The sequence below is a fragment of the Polypterus senegalus genome, chromosome 6 (genome assembly GCF_016835505.1).
Source record: "Polypterus senegalus isolate Bchr_013 chromosome 6, ASM1683550v1, whole genome shotgun sequence".
Taxonomy (NCBI): domain Eukaryota; kingdom Metazoa; phylum Chordata; class Cladistia; order Polypteriformes; family Polypteridae; genus Polypterus; species Polypterus senegalus.
In genome coordinates, this window is record NC_053159.1 from 81733679 (window position 1) to 81752865 (window position 19187).

Genomic DNA, 19187 nt, shown 5'->3' on the forward strand with positions numbered 1-19187 from the left:
AAAATATGTGGCAAAAACTACTACACTTATATGCCCATTGCCTGTATGAAAATGTCACTGTACAGTAAGCTAATCCATGTATACAGAAAATGTTTTTTTGAGTAACAGTGTTTTTGATTCAACCACACTGTCTAACTCATTGTGTGACCCTAAGCAACTTAATAGCAAAAATGTGGTTTAACTGTAAAGGAAAAATATAGGTGCCGGTCATAAAATTAGAATATCATGACAAAGTTGATTTATTTCAGTAACTCAATTCAAAAAGTAAAACTTGTATATTAGATTCATTCATTACACACAGACTGATGTATTTCAAATGTTTGTTTCTTTTAATTTTGATGATTACAACTGACAACTAATGAAATCCCAAATTCAGTATCTCGGAAAATTAGAATATCAATTAAAACCAATGCAAAAAAAGGATTTTTAGAAATGTTGGCCAACTGAAAGGTATGAACATGAAACGTATGAGCATGTACAGCACTCAATATTTAGTTGGGGCTCCTTTGGCCTGGATTACTTCAGCAATGCGGCGTGGCACGGAGTCGATCAGTCTGTGGCACTGCTCAGGTGTTATGGGAGCCCATGTTGCTCTGATAGTGGCCTTCAGCTCTTCTGAATTGTTGGGTCTGGCGTATTGCATGTTCCTCTTCACAATACCCTATAGATTTTTTATGGGGTTAAGGTCAGACGAGTTTGCTGGCCAATCAAGAACTGGGATACCATGGTCCTTAAACCAGGTACTGGTAGCTTTGGCACTTTGTGCAGGTGCCAGGTCCTGTTGGAAAATGAAATCTGCATCTCCATAAAGTTCGTCAGCAGCAGGAAGCATGAAGTGCTCTAAAACCTCCTGGTAGACGGCTGCGTTGACCTTGGACCTCAGAAAACACAATGGACTAACACCAGCAGATGACATGGCACCCCAAACCATCACTGACTGTGGAAACTTTACACTGGACCTCAAGCAAAGTGGATTCTGTGCCTCTCCTCTCTTCCTCCAGACTCTGGGACCTTGATTTCCAAAGGAAATGCAAAATTTACTTTCATCAGAGAACATAACTTTGGACCACTCAGCAGCAGTTTTGTCTTTAGCCCAGGTGAGACGCTTCTGACGCTGTCTCTTGTTCAAGAGTGGCTTGACACAAGGAATGCGACAGCTGAAACCCATGTCTTGCATACGTCTGTGCGTGGTGGTTCTTGAAGCACTGACTCCAGCTGCAGTCCACTCTTTGTGAATCTCCCCCACAGTTTTCAATGGCTTTTGTTTCACAATCCTCTCCAGGGTTCGGTTATCCCTATTGCTTGTACACTTTTTTCTACCACATCTTGTCCTTCCCTTTGCCTCTCTATTAATGTGCTTGGACACAGAGCTCTGTGAACAGCCAGCCTCTTTAGCAATGACCTTTTGTGTCATGCCCTCCTTGTGCAAGGTGTCAATGGTCGTCTTTTGGACAATTGTTAAGCCAGCAGTCTTCCCCATGATTGTGTAGCCTACAGAACTAGACTGAGAGACCATTTAAAGGCTTTTGCAGGTGTTTTGAGTTAATTAGCTGATTAGAGTGTGGCACCAAGTGTCTTCAATATTGACCCTTTTCCGAGATACTGAATTTGGGACTTTCATTAGTTGTCACTTATAATCATCAAAATTAAAAGTAATAAACATTTGAAATACATCAGTCTGTGTGTAATGAATAAATCTAATATAAAAGTTTCACTTTTTGAATGGAATTACTGAAATAAATCAACTTTGTCATGATATTCTAATTTTATGACAGGCACCTGTATGTAAGCAAAACTGCAATGTATCCTGACCTTTACAATCACACCAATGAATGGCAGGGACCAAATATACAACAATAAGCTAAAAAAAAAAATGAAACTCCAGTGTAAATTTAAAGTTTCCACTAAATGTCATAATAAAATTCAGACTGATTGTTGTAGGTATAATAATTCTGTTTCTGTAGAAAACTTTGCATTGACAGCCTTGAGAAAAAAAACCTGCCCTAGTGTGTGCATCAGTTTCCATTAAAGCTTAATGCTGATACAGGAAACAGATGATAAGGCAGTTCTTAACTTCAACAAAATCAGCCGTGTTAACAGAATCCACATTATCCAAGAGCAGCTGAGCATGGAGGAAAACTAAAATAAATGCACTTATTCACTACAAATGAGGAGAAAAACTGTGCCCTAGATTACAGCATGAATAGTTACCTAGACAGGGTTTCCAGGGCCAGTAGCTGTTTAGTGAATTTATAATAGGAGATCTTCATGCATTTATTCCGGCTTCTTGATTAACTTAATTAAATTTGAAAAATACCATTGCATTCTGAAATGCTGTTAATCAAATACAGAGTCATAAAAAAACAGAGCTAACATTGGCAGCATTGGGCCTGATTCAAGAACCTGCTCTATACAGAATGCCAGTCCATTGTTTCTCTGGATCAGAAGAAGCGAGTTCTGGACGCCTTGGTATGTAGTGAGTATGTCTCATTAGCGCAGGAGATATACCAAGCATGGCCTACTGGCAAATGAATGGAGGACAGATCCAGGACTCCCCTTCGTTGGCCTCAATGTGCTTGGGAATTCCCAGATTTAACTGGAAAGTATTTCTAAGGATACAGTGGCTTGATATATCAAGCCTAGCCTGTTGCAACCATGATTCATTTGAAGTTTAAACAAAAATTCTTTACAGTACACGTCACAATAACATGACATCTGAATTCTCACCTGTGCACTCTAGAAGCAGCGTTCCATCATTAACTCTCCAAACAAAAGCTTTGTCATCTTCACCTCCAGTAACAGCCAGGCAGTTTGAAACTGGATCCAAATTAACACAGAATACAGATCCTGAAAGCAAACAAATGAATATTAAATAAGGTATTTACACATATGAATGGATTTGACTAATGCATTCATCCACACACAAAACACATACACACAGTAAACACGTTTTTTATTTTTGAAATTTTAATCCTAAATGCAACATATACAAATGTGTCTATTTTGGAGCACCTCACAGTTTCGGATGACAAAAAGACATCTAATCAATAGTGTTGGAATTCTACTACTGAAAAGATGGTTGATTACTATTTTTTACTGTTTTTGTTGTTTTCTTAACACTAATCGCTAAAATTGGACCGAGAGCAACCCAAGTATTAACACTGATTGGTAGTCACTTTCATTTTTAACTAAGAATTAGACAAGATGACCATCACCAGATTTGTTCCTGCTGTATCAAATAAAATTAGTGTGAAAACTATTGTTAGGGACAAAAAGAACAATGTAATGAGATAACTCTGTTGAGTGGTGCTTTTGCACAATTTAAATGCTGATATGATTTTTAGATGACTGTCCATATCTGCCTTACTCTGATTTTAATACTCTGTTATACTACATTCAACTATCTAGTCTAGAAACAGTGAAACACAATATTATTAAAACCAATACATGGTAGTAGTAGTAAGTTTATAGACTGAAAGGCAATTCACCATGGGTTTTAGAAAAAATTACATTTTCCACTCAGTCTATGCCCATTAAAATATACCTTCCAAGAGAGAGATATCCCTTACCAAACTTTGCAGAGTCACTCCAGCAGAACTGCTGGTGACATATGGACTATGTTTTGTAATGTGACATCTATAGTACAGTAATGAGTGCCTGATTGCTTGTTATAATTTGTGTATCACAATGCATATAATTTGAAATGTAATAAGAAAACAACAAAAGAATGATATATTATGATCATAATTGATCATATATTTCACGTTATGAAATTAAGGTTTACATTTGTACTTCTGCATTAAAGAAAATGTTATCCAATAAATTAATATTCACTTAAAAGTATAATTTGATTAAAAATGGTCCGTGCTTTCCAACGTTATAAATGAATAGTAGAAAGTGTTTGTTGTCATTTTCAAGATATCGCACATGTGCTTTGACTACTTTCAGCACATTTTTCAAGCTGTACTGATTTACAATCCATTATCTTAAAAAAAAACAAGTATCACAAATGGTACCTTTTGATTAATTTTTAGCATTGAAGCAGGCTGAGTTTTGCAGTATATAAGTCCTTTTAAGGATGACATGAGGCTAACAGATACGAAATTACATTACGCTCATCAGACTTGAGTGTCAAAGTAAAATGTGTTCCAAGTACGTATAACAATAAAATAATGAAAATAAGAAAAAAATCATGTCCATTGTAAACCTATGGTTGGCTTTTTTTAAACACTTCCCATAGCAACAGCAGCAGTTTCATCAAAGATAAGCAGTCTTTTCCTGTCAGAAATGGGAATGACTTAAAAGATGGATCCAGTGGTAAGGTCTTAGAGAGAAGCAGTTTGTCATCGACACATCTACTTTTTAAGTTCTCACAAGTAGCAGCCTTGATCTCTGTGCTGATGGTCTAGTTACTTGATTTAACATGAATAAAATGTAAAGGTTCCACAATTGACAGCATGAAACCGTTTCTATCAGATATCACGTCCGTCATGATTTTAAGTGGTTTCATTGCTTCTGCAATGTCTTATGCACATTCAATGTCAATTGCAATGTCACAAACCTATGTATAAAGCAGTGTTGCATTTATATTATAGCAGATTGTTGTTCAAAGGATTGCTCAGTCATGTAAAAACAGCTATCCCATCTAGTTGGAATTTTGATCATGAACTTGTGTTTTGACATGTCCAGTTTCTACTTTTAATGTTTGCTAGCATGAGCTCTATGAAAAACATAGGAGATAGTCAAAACTCCATGATCCTATCATTTCTAATTCCCTGTGGGTCATGAATAAGCAGCTGGGAATTGCTACCTCAGTAAATTAAACAATGTGGCATTTTCAAATAAAATGACATTCTTGCAGTCCTGCACTTAAAAAGCGCCTGCTGGTATGAAACAGTGTAGGTGATTTCCTTGGTGCTGGTAACTTTTATGGAATCTCCTTAACTTGTGAAATATTTATGCTATACAGTTTAGAACAGGGCTATTTAATTACAAATTCAGTTGGGCTAAATTTTCAAGCCAAAAAAATTTAGCTTGACCAGACATTTTCAGCAGATAGTAAGTAACAGGTTATGGCAAATTTTAAACCAAATGAATGCCCTGAAAAACAAAATCATATTTATTCATTGATTCCCTTTTAAATTTTGTCACATCTGACACAGGCATGTCAACAAGGGCATAAAAAAACAATACAAAAGCTATAACTGAACAGAATCTAAGGGAGTAGCAGTACTTTTTCCCTCTTTTGAAGTAAAAAAGAAATCATTTTTATTTTAGTCATTTTAGTAAGTAAGTAAGGACAGCTATGAAGAGGATGAAGAATGCAAAGGCCACTGGTCCAGATTAAATACCTGTGGAAGAATGGAGGTGTTTAGGAGAGATAGCAGTGTAGTTTTTAACCAGATTGTTTAATGGAATCTTGGAAAATGAAAGGATGCCTGAGGAGTGGAGACAAAGTGTACTGGTGTCGATATTTAAGAATAAAGGGGATGTGCAGAGCTGTAGTAAGTACAGGGGGTTAAAATTGATGAGCCACAGCATAAAGTTATGGGAAAGAGTAGTGGAAGCTAGATTAAGAAGTGAGGTGATGATTAGTGAGAAGCAGTATGGTTTCATGCCAAGAAAGACCACAACAGATGAAATCTTTGCTCGGAGGGTGTTGATGGAGAAGTATAGAGAGGGCCATAAGGAGTTGCATTGTGTCTTTGTGGACCTGGAGAAAGCATAAGACAGGATGCCTCGAGAGGAGCTGTGGTATTGTATGAGGAAGTCGGGAGTGGAAGAGAAGTATGTAAGAGTTGTACAGGATATATATGAGAGAAGTGTGACAGTGGTAAGGTCTGCGGTAGAAGTGACAGATGCATTCAACGTGGAGGTGGGACTACATAAAAGATCGGCTCTAAGCCCTTTCTTATTTGCAATGGTGATGGACAGGTTGAGAGACAAGATTAGACAGGAGTCGTTTTGGACTATGATGTTTGCTGATGACACTGTCATCTGTAGCGAGAGTAGGAAGTAGGTTGAGGAGACCCTGGAGAGGTGGAGATATGATATAGAGAGGAGAAGAATGAAAGTCAGTAGGAAGAAGATAGAGTACATGTGTGTGAATGAGAGGAAGGTAAGTGGAATGGTGAGGATGCATGGAGTAGAGCTGGCAAAGGTGGATGAGTTTAAATACTTGGGATCAATAGTACAGAGTAACAGGGATTGTGGTAGAGAGGTGAAAAAGAGAGTTCAAGCATGGTGGAATGGGTGGACAAGAATGTCAGGAGTAATTTTGTGAACTACGGGTATTACCAAGAGTGAAAAGGAAGGTCTACAGGACAGTAGCGAGACCAGCTTTATTATATGGGTTGGAGATAGTGGCACTGACCAGAAAGCAGGAGACAGAGCTGGAGGTAGCAGAGTTAAATATGCTAAGATTTGCACTGGGTGTTACAAGGATGGACAGAATTAGAAATGAGTACATTAAAGGGTCAGCTCAAGTTATACGGTTGGGAGACAAAGTCAGAGAGGCGAGATTGCGTTGGTTTGGACAAGTGCAGAGGAGAGATGCTGGGTATATTGGATAAAGGATGTTAAAGATAGAGCTGTCAGGCAAGAGGAAAAGAGGAAGGCCTAAGAGAAGGTTTATGGATGTGGTGAGAGTGGACATGCAGGTGATTGGTGTAACAGAACAAGATGTAGAGGACAGAAAGATATGGAACAAGATGATCCACTGTGACAGCCCCTAATGAGAGCAGCTGAAAGAAGAAGAGGTCATGTCTGACTTAGTAACATTTCAAAGTGCATAAAAATAAAATAGTGCACAGTATTAGAAATAACATTTGTTTCTCTTTTGACGTAAAATAAATATTTTGGTCATATTTGACCCAGGCACATTACAAAGTGCATTTAACAGAATAAAAATTGGGACATGAGCATCCGTAGGCTTTGCGCCCTAGGAACCAAGTTACTCTAACTATTCAATAACATCTCAGTAACTATTTCAAATTCTGATGCTGATCTTTCTGATCAAGAAAAAGGTCATACGATGACAATTGAGGAGAAGAATTCATAATTAATTGCAGAATTACTGTATTTGAGGTTTCCTCTATAGTGCCTCTTTTTCTTGCATGATTTGCCTGAAAAACTGATCAGCACATCGTCATCTCATAATAGGCTTAAGTTTGAATTTTAGTATTTTTCTGTCCAGCAGTTTTAGCTCTAGGCTGTCCTCAAGAAACTGTGACACACAAACACCCATCAACAAGATATCGAAATTTTTGGTATCAGGGGACCCTAAAATGTTGAGATCCGTTGGCAACTGGAGATCAAAATATTTGACAAATCTAAAGCTTTCGCTCCTCCCCCATAGGTAACAGGTTATGGTGGGGTAGGGCACCAAGCAAAAAAAGAACTATCAATGATATCAAAGTTATCAGTGCAGAAACCCATAACAAGTAGTAACAATAACTAACACACATGAATACAAAATCTACTGCACACTGAGGGAACACAGGTTTGCTTTAAATCACCACGTGCCTTTTTTGTACTCAAAATGGTGACGGCACGAATACATTATATTTGGATCAAGTCTGAGGTACTGTGAAGATATATAGAGGCCAACTGTTCTAGCGCTACTTGTTTTGTTTATTTGGTGAAAAAACAATGTATAAAATCTGAAATTGACAAATCAAGTATAATAATACTTCTTTCTAATTATATAACATTTTACTCGCTACTCAAAAACCTTTGCAAACTTCATGCAGGGACCATTGTCCTCGTAACAGCCATGAATCTCCACCATCGAAGCGTGTGAGTGTAGGGCCAACTAATTACCGTTTTTACTGTGCCCTCGTGTAAGACGCGCACCTTAATTTTTACAAAAAAAAAATCGTGAAAATCATTTTGCCCCATGTACAACGTGCGTTGTTGATTGTATAGGAAGCGTTTAGAGAGAGAGAGAGAGAAAGCGTGAGCGAACAAGCGAGAGAGAGCGAGCGAGCGAGCCTAAGCAGAAGTAGTAAACATTACAGTTACATTTCACCCCACCATTGACAACCTGATGAAATTAAACAAAAGGTAAAATAAAAAAAAATGTTGAAAATAAACAAATGGTATATGTAATCTTATTTGTGTATCACACGGACTCTAAAAACCACTGGAAAAGCTGCAAAAAACTCAGAATCTAGTAGTAAGTATGCAGCAGGACATTAAACTTGTCCATATGGGTTTAACACTATTTGCAATAAAATTAATCAAGCAAATTTTGACACTAACCGAGTATAAAAAAAAAAAACTCGCACAAAACTTAAGACTGTAACACTGAGCGGTATATTTTAACTCTTCTGATTTTTTTCTGTTAAAATATTAAATTTGTTGATTCAAAGTTTCCCCTAGTTTCTAAACATTGAATCAGGTGATGCAAGCTACTTATTCAACTGACAGAACCAAGACAAATGCACAATCTTTTGCTTTCATTTTAGCAACACAATCAATCTTCTACCTTTGGTCCTCAGACTTTTCCACCTAACCTAAACTCAGATTTGAGAATGACCTGTAGAAAGAACTGTACTATTTAGTTCTCAAATTAATCTAATCTAAGTATTAATCACAGAAGTTTGTTGCGTTGTTGCAACTGATCCTGTAAATATTTACTGTTATTCTTTTCATACAAAACACAAGATGAAAGTTTCTGCTGATTAAACTAGCATTAGGTGGAACTTATTCACAAAACAAAGGCAACTGTATTCCCGCAATAATCTGACCTAAAATTAACATGAATTTTAAAAAAAAGTGGTAAACAGAATTTAAATAAACAAACACAAAATAATTTGTGTTTTTTTTATTCCAAACTTTTCTGTTTTTACTTTTAGAACCACCTGGTTGAAGTTATGCCAATAAATAACATCTTTTAAGTTTTTTGTCTCTCCCTTATTGTTTGATTTGCAACAGAAATGAGTTCAAACTGCAGAAGTGCTTTGGCTTTGAAGTCATACCCATATTCACTTTAACTACTTTTTATTATTTCTTATCTAAGGTCATTAATGGGTCAGCATTTTTTTTTGGCAGTTGTTCCCAAAAAACATTGATAAGCAGAATAAGGTGCATGTCATAGTGATGAGCTAGCTAACCATCTACTAAAACAAACTAAATCATAACTATGCTTTAAAAAGACATTTATAGAAAAAGAAAAAACTGTGGGTTTTACATACATGTTTGATTTTTAAAAGTTGATCCTGTAAGCAAATGTACATTTTTTAAACAAAGTCTTATCACCTAAAGTACCAGTATATCCTGTATTGCACGGATACTTTATGGTATTAATTCCCAAAAGCACTGTTTGCATGAGGGTAATTGCTATGAAGAACCAGGTAAAAAGTGTGTCACATTTTGTTTAACAAACAACATGAGACCAAGTATTATTATGCTTTTTGTGGTGATCTCCACAGAAAAACATTTCACACAAAAAAAAAAAAAAAGACAATCATGAATACATCAAATAAGCTTCCATATTTTTTATGTTACCTGTGTGCTTGGAAAAAGTGAGTTCACTGTCATCTCGAGAAGATTCCATCTGTTCCTCACCTCCCTCATCTTCTGTTTCCCATCCTTCATCATCCTCTACACCTCCTTCTGCAAAATCAACATCTTCAAAATCTTCAGCCAAATCATCTAGAACAGAAAGAGAAATGTGTATTTTCTGCCTTTCTACTAGGCTTCTCAATATGACGAGATTAAAAAAATGAATAGAAATTCCACAACTACTTACGTAAGTAAATTAATAGAATTATTAACTATTAAAAAAATATTGCAAAAATTAAAGTTGTCCATTGGAAAATTTGAAGAAATCCCAATAAATCAATGGTATATTTATTGAACAGCTTTTTTATGCTGTCTGCTAATTTAATGACTATTACTCTTTTAAAGAATGGCACATTGATAGCATTTATATACTGTTAGCTTGTTACAGTTTAGTAACATAACACAATTCAGGCTAAACTGCACATATCAGACAATTAATAATAAGTTAACTTAATTATTGGTAAATGTTTCATTATATTATTGTGGTAGTGTCTGAAATCTAATGTTTCTTTCATAATAGTGTGCAGCAAATATAACCAGTATTTATTATGTCAATGTGATTTATTCTTTAAATGGTTAGGCAGTGATATATGTGACTTTTCTGCTGTACTTGCATTTATACAAATGCACAAAGGTATTCTTGCTTATACTAGTATATTACTTAATTCAAACTTTGCACATGGATCCGTTTTTAACCCTTTGGATAAGGTCTTTTTCAAATGTAAGCATTGTAAGATTAGCGCTATATAGCACCCGACCCGACACAGATTAGACACGGGAGTCACGTGTAGAATTAAATACAGTAATCCCTCCTCGATCGCGGGGGTTGCGTTCCAGAACCCCCCCACGTAGATGAAAATCCGCAAAGTAGAAACCATATGTTTGTATGGTTATTTTTGTATATTTTAAGCCCTTATAAACTCTCCCACACTGTTAACATTATTAGAGCCCTCTAGACATTAAATAACACCCTTTAATCAAAAGTTTAAACTGTGCTCCATGACAAGACAGAGATGACAGTTCTTTCACACAATTAAAAGAATGCAGAAATATCTTATCTTCAAAGGAGTGCCGTCAAAAGCAGAGAATGTCAGAGAGAGAGGGAGATAAAAGCAAACAATCAAAAAATCAATACGTGCTTTTTAGTATGCCGAAGCACCGTGATAAAGCGGCATTTGGTAGAGGAGCGTCCGTATCCTCTAGGCAAACAGCCTCTGTGCAAACAGCCCCTCTGCTCACACCCCCTGCATCAGGCGCAGAGAATGTCAGAGAGGGTGAGAGAGAGAGAGAGAGAGAAAAGCAAACAATGAAGCACCGTGCGGGAAGCATATCTTATATCATTGAGGCGTTTTAGTTAATATGTAATACATGCTCTGATTGGGTAGCTTCTAAGCCATTTGCCAATAGCCTCCCTTATATGAAATCAACTAGGCAAACAAACTGAGGAAGCATGTACCATAAATTAAAAGACCCATCGTCCGCAGAAATCCGTGAACCAGCGAAAAATTTGTGATACATATTTAGATATGCTTACATTTAAATCCGCGATAGAGTGAAGCCGCGAAAGTCGAAGCGTGATATAGTGAGGGATTACTGTAAACTTTTATTTTCTTCGTCTGTGGGCTACGCTTTCCCCGCATCCACAGACACAACACAGTCCCAAGCACACTATAAACACAAATAATTGCTCCTTTGGCACCACCTCTCCTTCCCACCAACCGTGTCCTCCTCCACCTGAATCACTGGCTCCCTTTATAGTTCACCCAGAAGCGCTCCAGATACTTGATCCCTGATTTCCGGATGCACTTCCGGGTGTGACAAATTGGTTGACCAAACGGGCTCAGGAGTCCCAAATACAGGGTCCCCTAGCGGTACCTGCGGGACCCAATAGAGCTGCACCCAACTCCAATTCCCAGGATGACCTACAGGAACCTGAGGCACTGTTTCACCCCAGTGAGGTGACCAACTAGCGTTCAGGGGGAGGCATTGCAGTGTCCATGGCTGCTCCCCCTGAATATAGTGTGCAGGGGCATCCCGGCTGGGTAAGGATGCCAAGCGCCTGTCACAGCATCCACAGACAAACTAAAAAACAAGATGGACCTGAAGGTCAAACACAACATCTTTCATATAACCAAAAATCTGCCAGAATATTGTGGCTGCAAAGAGAAAATAACTAAAAAGGGAGCTCTGGGGCAATTAAATAACTTTTTGTAATAATATTTAAACAAAACAATCATAAGAACTCACCCTGTTGCTTACTCTCCCTCTGGCTGCATGTTTTAATAACAATGAACTGCCATTCACATAATTCCATCCAACATTTGGACACTTTTTTCCCTCACCCAAACAATGCTGAAGAGACAAGAAACTGCCTCATGTTACTTCAGTATCTGAGACTCTTGGTCTGATGATATATACTTAGCACTTCCCTGTATGTCTGAAATTAAGTGTTTCTCTCATTTGATTCCTGTTTTTTACAGCCATGAAACTTGATACGAAGTAAACCTGCCTTTGAAAAGGAGTGCAATCCCCCTATAAACAAGCCATCTCATGTACAAATCAACAGTATTCAAAAATAAATTTTTCATTTAACTATAGGAGTAAAAGTACAACTCTGCACATGTTTAAAGACAATGTAAACAATATATAAAAAAATAAAAAGGATGGAGTACTGTATATGCCAGACAACAGAAATGTAACAAAGCCATCTTGGTGCCTATGTTTTACTATTAAAAAGAAATCAGCTTGACTGTTAAACTGTTGAGTGAAGCTTAGGTCAAATGAACCTTAGTATGAACACTGGATTTATTTTTATCTAGACATGTATCACCCGTTAGCTTTTGTTTTCCTGTCCTCGGATGCCTCTTCTCCTGACAGCCTCATATTACTGGTAAATTTATGTTTTCTTACTTTCCACCTGATGTAAAAATTGAATAAAAATTATTGTAGAACTTTAAATTTATTATTGTCCACTTGTACAGATAAGCATGTGTGTAGAAGTTCACTACTCTAATTTGTAAATCAGTACAGGGATTGAGATTATGCTTCTCTCACAAGTGATTTATTTAGATAAATAAAATGATATTGCAAGCCCTATTCAAACAACACTGTCTTAAAAATATAACTTTAAAGTCATATTTCTGGGCTGTCATTTCAGTTGTATTGCCTCAGCTCAGTTAATCAATGCATAAAGCCTCCTTATTGTGAGGGTTTTCTGAGATTCATGATGCAGCTTGGTCAAAAACAATATATTGGGAACTTCACTACGAAAAAAAGACATAAATTCCACTAATCTAAACTAGTACGGAAAAGTCTGCTTTTAAAATTTGGTGATGCCCTGGGTGACTTGATGCCAACTTCTGGTACCATGCAATCCCACAGTTTAAATCCATTCATATTAGTTTAGTTGGATACTCAGTACAGGTGAATGTCATTACTAGTAACTAACAGAAGCTGTCACCTTTAATGGATATGCACTAGAACAGGGGTTTCCAACTCCAGTTGCATAAGAATTTTTTCACGTTCAAATCGCAATGTATAAAACCTAAACTTGGCGTAAAGCCACGCACATTTCCACGGTAGCTCATACCCTGTCGTACACAAGCTCTGCGCACTGGCAGCACCCAGCGTCAAAGCAGTACTACTGTTCCTGTGTGGTTTCCCTTTCTTTTCTTTTCTTTCTGACGTGGCTTTATAAATACACTGAAATTAACCGCATATTGTTTAATAGTTTAAGGCATCTGATTGTAAATAACCTGTAACAATATAATGGTCCACAGAGTGGTCAAACTATTCTAAATACCATAGCTGCTTTAGCGTTGTTACTCTCACTGCACCTTCTTCTTCTTTCAGCTGCTCACATTAGAGTTGCCACAGCGGATCATCTTTTTCCATATTACTCTCACTGCACCACTCCGAGTATTTATATCACTGTATCTGAATATGAATTACAGCAGCTGATTGGAAAGAGAATTATCGGTATACAGCATCAAGCACACGCTGCCTCAGCCATTCACTATTCGACCAACACTTCAGAGCCTTTCCTGTTCGGACCTCGTGATTCACAACCAGTTTCATCCCAAGAACTACACACGCACTCCATCAAGTGCTCCTTGTAGAACTGTTGGTACTTGCAAGTTTACAGTGAGGTAATTGTACTTATGATACAGTTATAACATTTATAACCTGAGCCACTTTATAAAGTGCATATTTACATATAATGACGATATCATTTTTAAGATGAAATGCAGCAAAATATATTTATTATACAGATAAAACTTTAACTTTAACTACACGGTGCCACAGCGCTAGTGAGTTTGTGCTTCGTTCATGATTTGTTCCTGCCTCTCGCTGTATTTTTGCTGGGGCTGGCGCGACACTGGAAGGATAGCTGAATAGAATAATTAAACATTATGAATATATTTCAATGTTCCTTAAAAGTTTTGAAGAATCGGCGTTCTAAGCTTACAGATGGCTTAACGTCTATTACAGAGCTGATTGTGTGGTGATTGGGTATTTGGAGGAAGGAAGAAAAGTAAGGACAGGAACTGGGGATTAGTACGTTTGAAAAAGACAGTACTTCTGTAATTAAGCATTTAATTGAAGACCGCGCATGGTGCAGCAAGCATCTTGCATAAGACATGAACGATCACTGCGCCATGGAGCGGGACAGCAGACGCGTGCATGTGCGTTACTTTCCATGCTGACCAGGATTTATGTAGCGGAAGAACATGGAAGTTGGCGAACACACAGATTTATGCATCTGGATTTTTTTGTGCACAAGTACAGTGGTGTGAAAAACTATTTGCCCCCTTCCTGATTTCTTATTCTTTTGCATGTTTGTCACACAAAATGTTTCTGATCATCAAACACATTTAACCATTAGTCAAATATAACACAAGTAAACACAAAAGGCAGTTTTTAAATGATGGTTTTTATTATTTAGGGAGAAAAAAAATCCAAACCTACATGGCCCTGTGTGAAAAAGTAATTGCCCCCTTGTTTAAAAATAACCTAACTGTGGTGTATCACACCTGAGTTCAATTTCCGTAGCCACCCCCAAGCCTGGTTACTGCCACACCTGTTTTAATCAAGAAATCACTTAAATAGGAGCTGCCTGACACAGAGAAGTAGACCAAAAGCACCTCAAAAGCTAGACATCATGCCAAGATCCAAAGAAATTCAGGAACAAATGAGAACAGAAGTAATTGAGATCTATCAGTCTGGTAAAGGTTATAAAGCCATTTCTAAAGCTTTGGGACTCCAGCGAACCACAGTGAGAGCCATTATCCACAAATGGCAAAAACATGGAACAGTGGTGAACCTTCCCAGGAGTGGCCGGCCGACCAAAATTACCCCAAGAGTGCAGAGACGACTCATCCGAGAGGTCACAAAGACCCCAGGACAACGTCTAAAGAACTGCAGGCCTCACTTGCCTCAATTAAGGTCAGTGTTCACGACTCCACCATAAGAAAGAGACTGGGCAAAAACGGCCTGCATGGCAGATTTCCAAGACGCAAACCACTGTTAAGCAAAAAGAACATTAGGGCTCGTCTCAATTTTGCTAAGAAACATCTCAATGATTGCCAAGAATTTGGGAAAATACCTTGTGGACTGATGAGACAAAAATTGAACTTTTTGGAAGGCAAATGTCCCGTTACATCTGGCGTAAAAGGAACACAGCATTTCAGAAAAAGAACATCATACCAACAGTAAAATATGGTGGAGGTAGTGTGATGGTCTGGGGTTGTTTTGCTGCTTCAGGACCTGGAAGGCTTGCTGTGATAGATGGAACCATGAATTCTACTGTCTACCAAAAATCCTGAAGGAGAATGTCCGGCCATCTGTTCGTCAACTCAAGCTGAAGCGATCTTGGGTGCTGCAACAGGACAATGACCCAAAACACACCAGCAAATCCACCTCTGAATGGCTGAAGAAAAACAAAATGAAGACTTTGGAGTGGCCTAGTCAAAGTCCTGACCTGAATCCAATTGAGATGCTATGGCATGACCTTAAAAAGGTGGTTCATGCTAGAAAACCCTCAAATAAAGCTGAATTACAACAATTCTGCAAAGATGAGTGGGCCAAAATTCCTCCAGAGCGCTGTAAAAGACTCATTGCAAGTTATCGCAAATGCTTGATTGCAGTTATTGCTGCTAAGGGTGGCCCAACCAGTTATTAGGTTCAGGGGGCAATTACTTTTTCACACAGGGCCATGTAGGTTTGGATTTTTATTCTCCCTAAATAATAAAAACCATCATTTAAAAACTGCATTTTGTGTTTACTTGTGTTATATTTGACTAATGGTTAAATGTGCTTGATGATCAGAAACATTTTGTGTGACAAACATGCAAAAGAATAAGAAATCAGGAAGGGGGCAAATAGTTTTTCACACCACTGTACATTTCCGCTTTTGTGCTTACGTCATGTTATAGTGCGAATTCTACGCACAGAGTTATGCATGAGGCCCCTGGTGTGCTGCAGGTTTTCATTCTAACCATCTTCTTAATTAGTGACCTGTTTTTGCTGCTGATTAATTTGTTTTGCCTTAGTTTTAGTTGACATGACTCAGGCCCCTTAATTGTGTCTTTTTCCTTAATGAGCAGCCAAACAATAATAAGACACAAAACAAGCCGCCACATGACCAGTAAACCTGAAAAATAAAGGAAGGTGAAGGTTTCGGTCATGCTGGTCTGCTCAGGACACCAAAACATCTTGATAGATAGATACTTTAATAATCCCCAGGGGAAATTCACATGGTGGTCTTAGAAAAAACAGAAAATCAACAGTCTGCTGTGGCAGAATGACAGCAGCAACAAGTCATGATATTCAATATATGCTTTAATTAACAGCAAGAATTGGCTTCTCATTAAGTAACTAGTTGGAGTGAAACTGGCTGGAGTTTGACGTTCCAATTTAGCTGATTCTCTATTTGCTCGTTTTACATCTCATTTCTGTTTGGCTGCCACTTAATGAAAAAACAAATCAATTCAGAGGGCTGAATCCTTAAAAAACTGGGCTATTAAAATGATAGGAAAATGTTTTAATTAGCTGTGAAAATTGCTCGCTGATTAGGAAAAGTGTTAAAATGAAAACCTGCAGCCCAGCAGAGGCGGAGTTGGACACTCCTGTACTAGACGGTAACAGTAGCAACAGATTTAAAAACTTCATTTTTTAAAGATTCACATTCTGCAAAGTAGTTCACTTCATAAATGTCTACTAATTATATTTCAGGTTCGTAAATGATGGAATGAGATCATCAGTCTCCATCCCTGTATGTCTGTACAATACTGAATAATGCAAGGATTTTAATCGAGGCTAATGACTACTTTATTATTCTGATCCGTGCCATCACATTTATTACATATTCCTTTATAATGACAGCCATTAGAAGCGCACCTGGTAAATTTTTAAATATCAGCTCATTGGGAATGTCTGCCTAAACGTCTCACCAAACCGATGACCTAAACTATAGTTAAGCATTTTAAGACAAACAAACGTGTTACACCAGCACAGTGTCGATCTCGCTCAGCCCGCCTATTTCAAAAGATGGCATCAGCACTGCAAAGAACAGAAATGTAATGTTTACTGGAAAGAATACAAAATTTAAGTAACCAGTTCAATTATGCCTTTTAACCACATGAAAACACTCGGATTTGTTTCTCGTACCTGGCGTAGGGTCCACGTCGTTTAGCTCGACCACTTCTATTATCTCTTCATCCCCATGCAAATCTAAATGCTCTCCTTCGGTGTTGTCCATCATAGTCCAAATAAAACTGCAGTCAAACTTCCACTGTTTACAAATTGAGATCAATCAAAATAAAAACAAAATTACAAAAAGTATATACTAAAGGCTGTTAGATCTGTTAAAGCGCCATTGTTGCCACATTTTCTGTATTACATCAGAGAAAATGTTCCATGTGACTTTGTATAAACCCAAATAATTGAAGGTTACTCAGATATTATTATAAACTAACACGAGGCCAGAGAAGTAAACTGCCGCAGTCTGAGAAGATTGACAAGTCATTCGACAATCCGTGGAACACACTGTTGTGCATTCGTCCAATCAGAGATAAAATGAGGTGGGATTAATTTTTAAAGCTTCCGTGTCTTTACCCGGAAATGACATGTGCTGCTGAAAGGTAGGAAAGCGTGTTAGAAAGTGAGAGTAGAGCGGTAATGTTTAAAAAACGGAGTGTGTTGTCAACTCATAATCACTTTCATTTAAACTGTTTATTCAGAGCGGATTTTTTTTTAATAAACGCTAAAGCTTACCTGTGTTTTGGCAAAGTTTGTCGCACTTATAAATATGTTAACTTTCACCTTAAAAATTAATGTCTTAGTTCCTATTGCAGCTTCGCCACTGAGTACCAGAATGGATAATTTTGCTCTTTACATGGCTGTTTTAAGTGGCTATCCTTAAAAGGACCGCTCGCCGATACACACTACTACTGTTTGCGGTGTTTCAGGCATGTTGTTTTTATAGGCGCATCTGCTCGAAAGCTGCTCATTTGTATGATGGAATTTCAGTTCATGCTATGGGTGACTGATCCGCCCGATGCAACTTGCCAGAGCCGTTACGTAGGTTACCCTTTGAAACTGTCGATTCTAGCGACCATTTCCAAATCCTTGAAACGGCAGGATTATCATTTCTTCCACTGAAGTTGTGCAGACAGGACACACCGGTAAGGGTCTTGAGTGTTTTGTTGTCGGGTGGTGTAGCGGCGACGTTACATGCTGCGTTGTCAGGGGTTGCTGACTGCTTTATGCTGTCTTGCGGTATAGCAGTGATATTAAACACTTCACTTGTATGCGGTGATCTGTCTATTACAAGTGAGCAGGCGAATCTCCTTGTCTAAGGCTACAGAAATACCAGCCTCTTGGCTGTTTTCCTTCACTGAACTTGTACTGCAAACAGTGTCCAGGTCTGGATTTCAGTTTTGAGACTCATCGTCCACGGTTGCCATCTGCGATCTGCTTTGCCCTTTCATTAGTAGCCTACAGTTTTACCACTGGTCCTGCTTCGCACTGTTTACCTGGAGTCAGTGGCAACTCGATCTGCTACACTTTTTCCCCAGCTCCATGAGCCTGTAGCTCTGTAGGTATCCACGCACCCAGCTCAGTGTACCTTAGCAGATGGAGAGCGGTGTTGGAGCCATAGAGATAGCAGGTAGCGGTCTGCGCGGGGCTGTTTTTTTAAACAGAAACACATTGTTGCCTTACGGGAAAAAAAAAAAATTGTATAAGGTTGGTAAGCCTGTTTAACATAATCTTGTACAAGGAGGTGGCTGAAGGTTCCCTCTCTTTGGCCTTTTTTTAACGACCATTCTGCTCCATTAGTATTTAATGCAGGTCTTCCGATGTGACTTAAATGATTTCTGTGCCCAAGTCCGCACGTCTTTTTCACAGAAAGAAACAAAAAATAGCGGTGTATAAATAACGTGTTGTTAAAGCTTTGTAAGTAGGCAACCGCTTACCATTCTGTATTGCAATAAAGTACGATCTGTGTTGTTAATTGCCATTCATGCCACAAAAATGTGGAACGAACACATACACGTAGCGCCTATGTTTTGCTTAAAACATACGAAGTGAACGTTTAGTGTACTGCGAATGGTTTTGTC

At 38.1% G+C, this 19187-nt stretch overlaps 1 protein-coding gene across 1 annotated transcript in view; it reads right to left on the reverse strand.

Moving 5' to 3' along the window:
- Nucleotides 1–17595, reverse strand: part of LOC120531213 (angio-associated, migratory cell protein) — a 64023-nt gene extending 46428 nt beyond the window's left edge. Inside the window, exons 1-3 of the mRNA XM_039756423.1 lie at nt 17236–17595; nt 9511–9657; nt 2728–2847 (exon numbers count right to left, since the gene is read on the reverse strand). Coding sequence (XP_039612357.1) covers nt 2728–2847; nt 9511–9657; nt 17236–17329 — 361 coding nt within the window. The 5' untranslated portion in view covers nt 17330–17595. The remainder of the gene's footprint in view (nt 1–2727; nt 2848–9510; nt 9658–17235) is intronic.
- Nucleotides 17596–19187: the final 1592 nt, after the last annotated feature.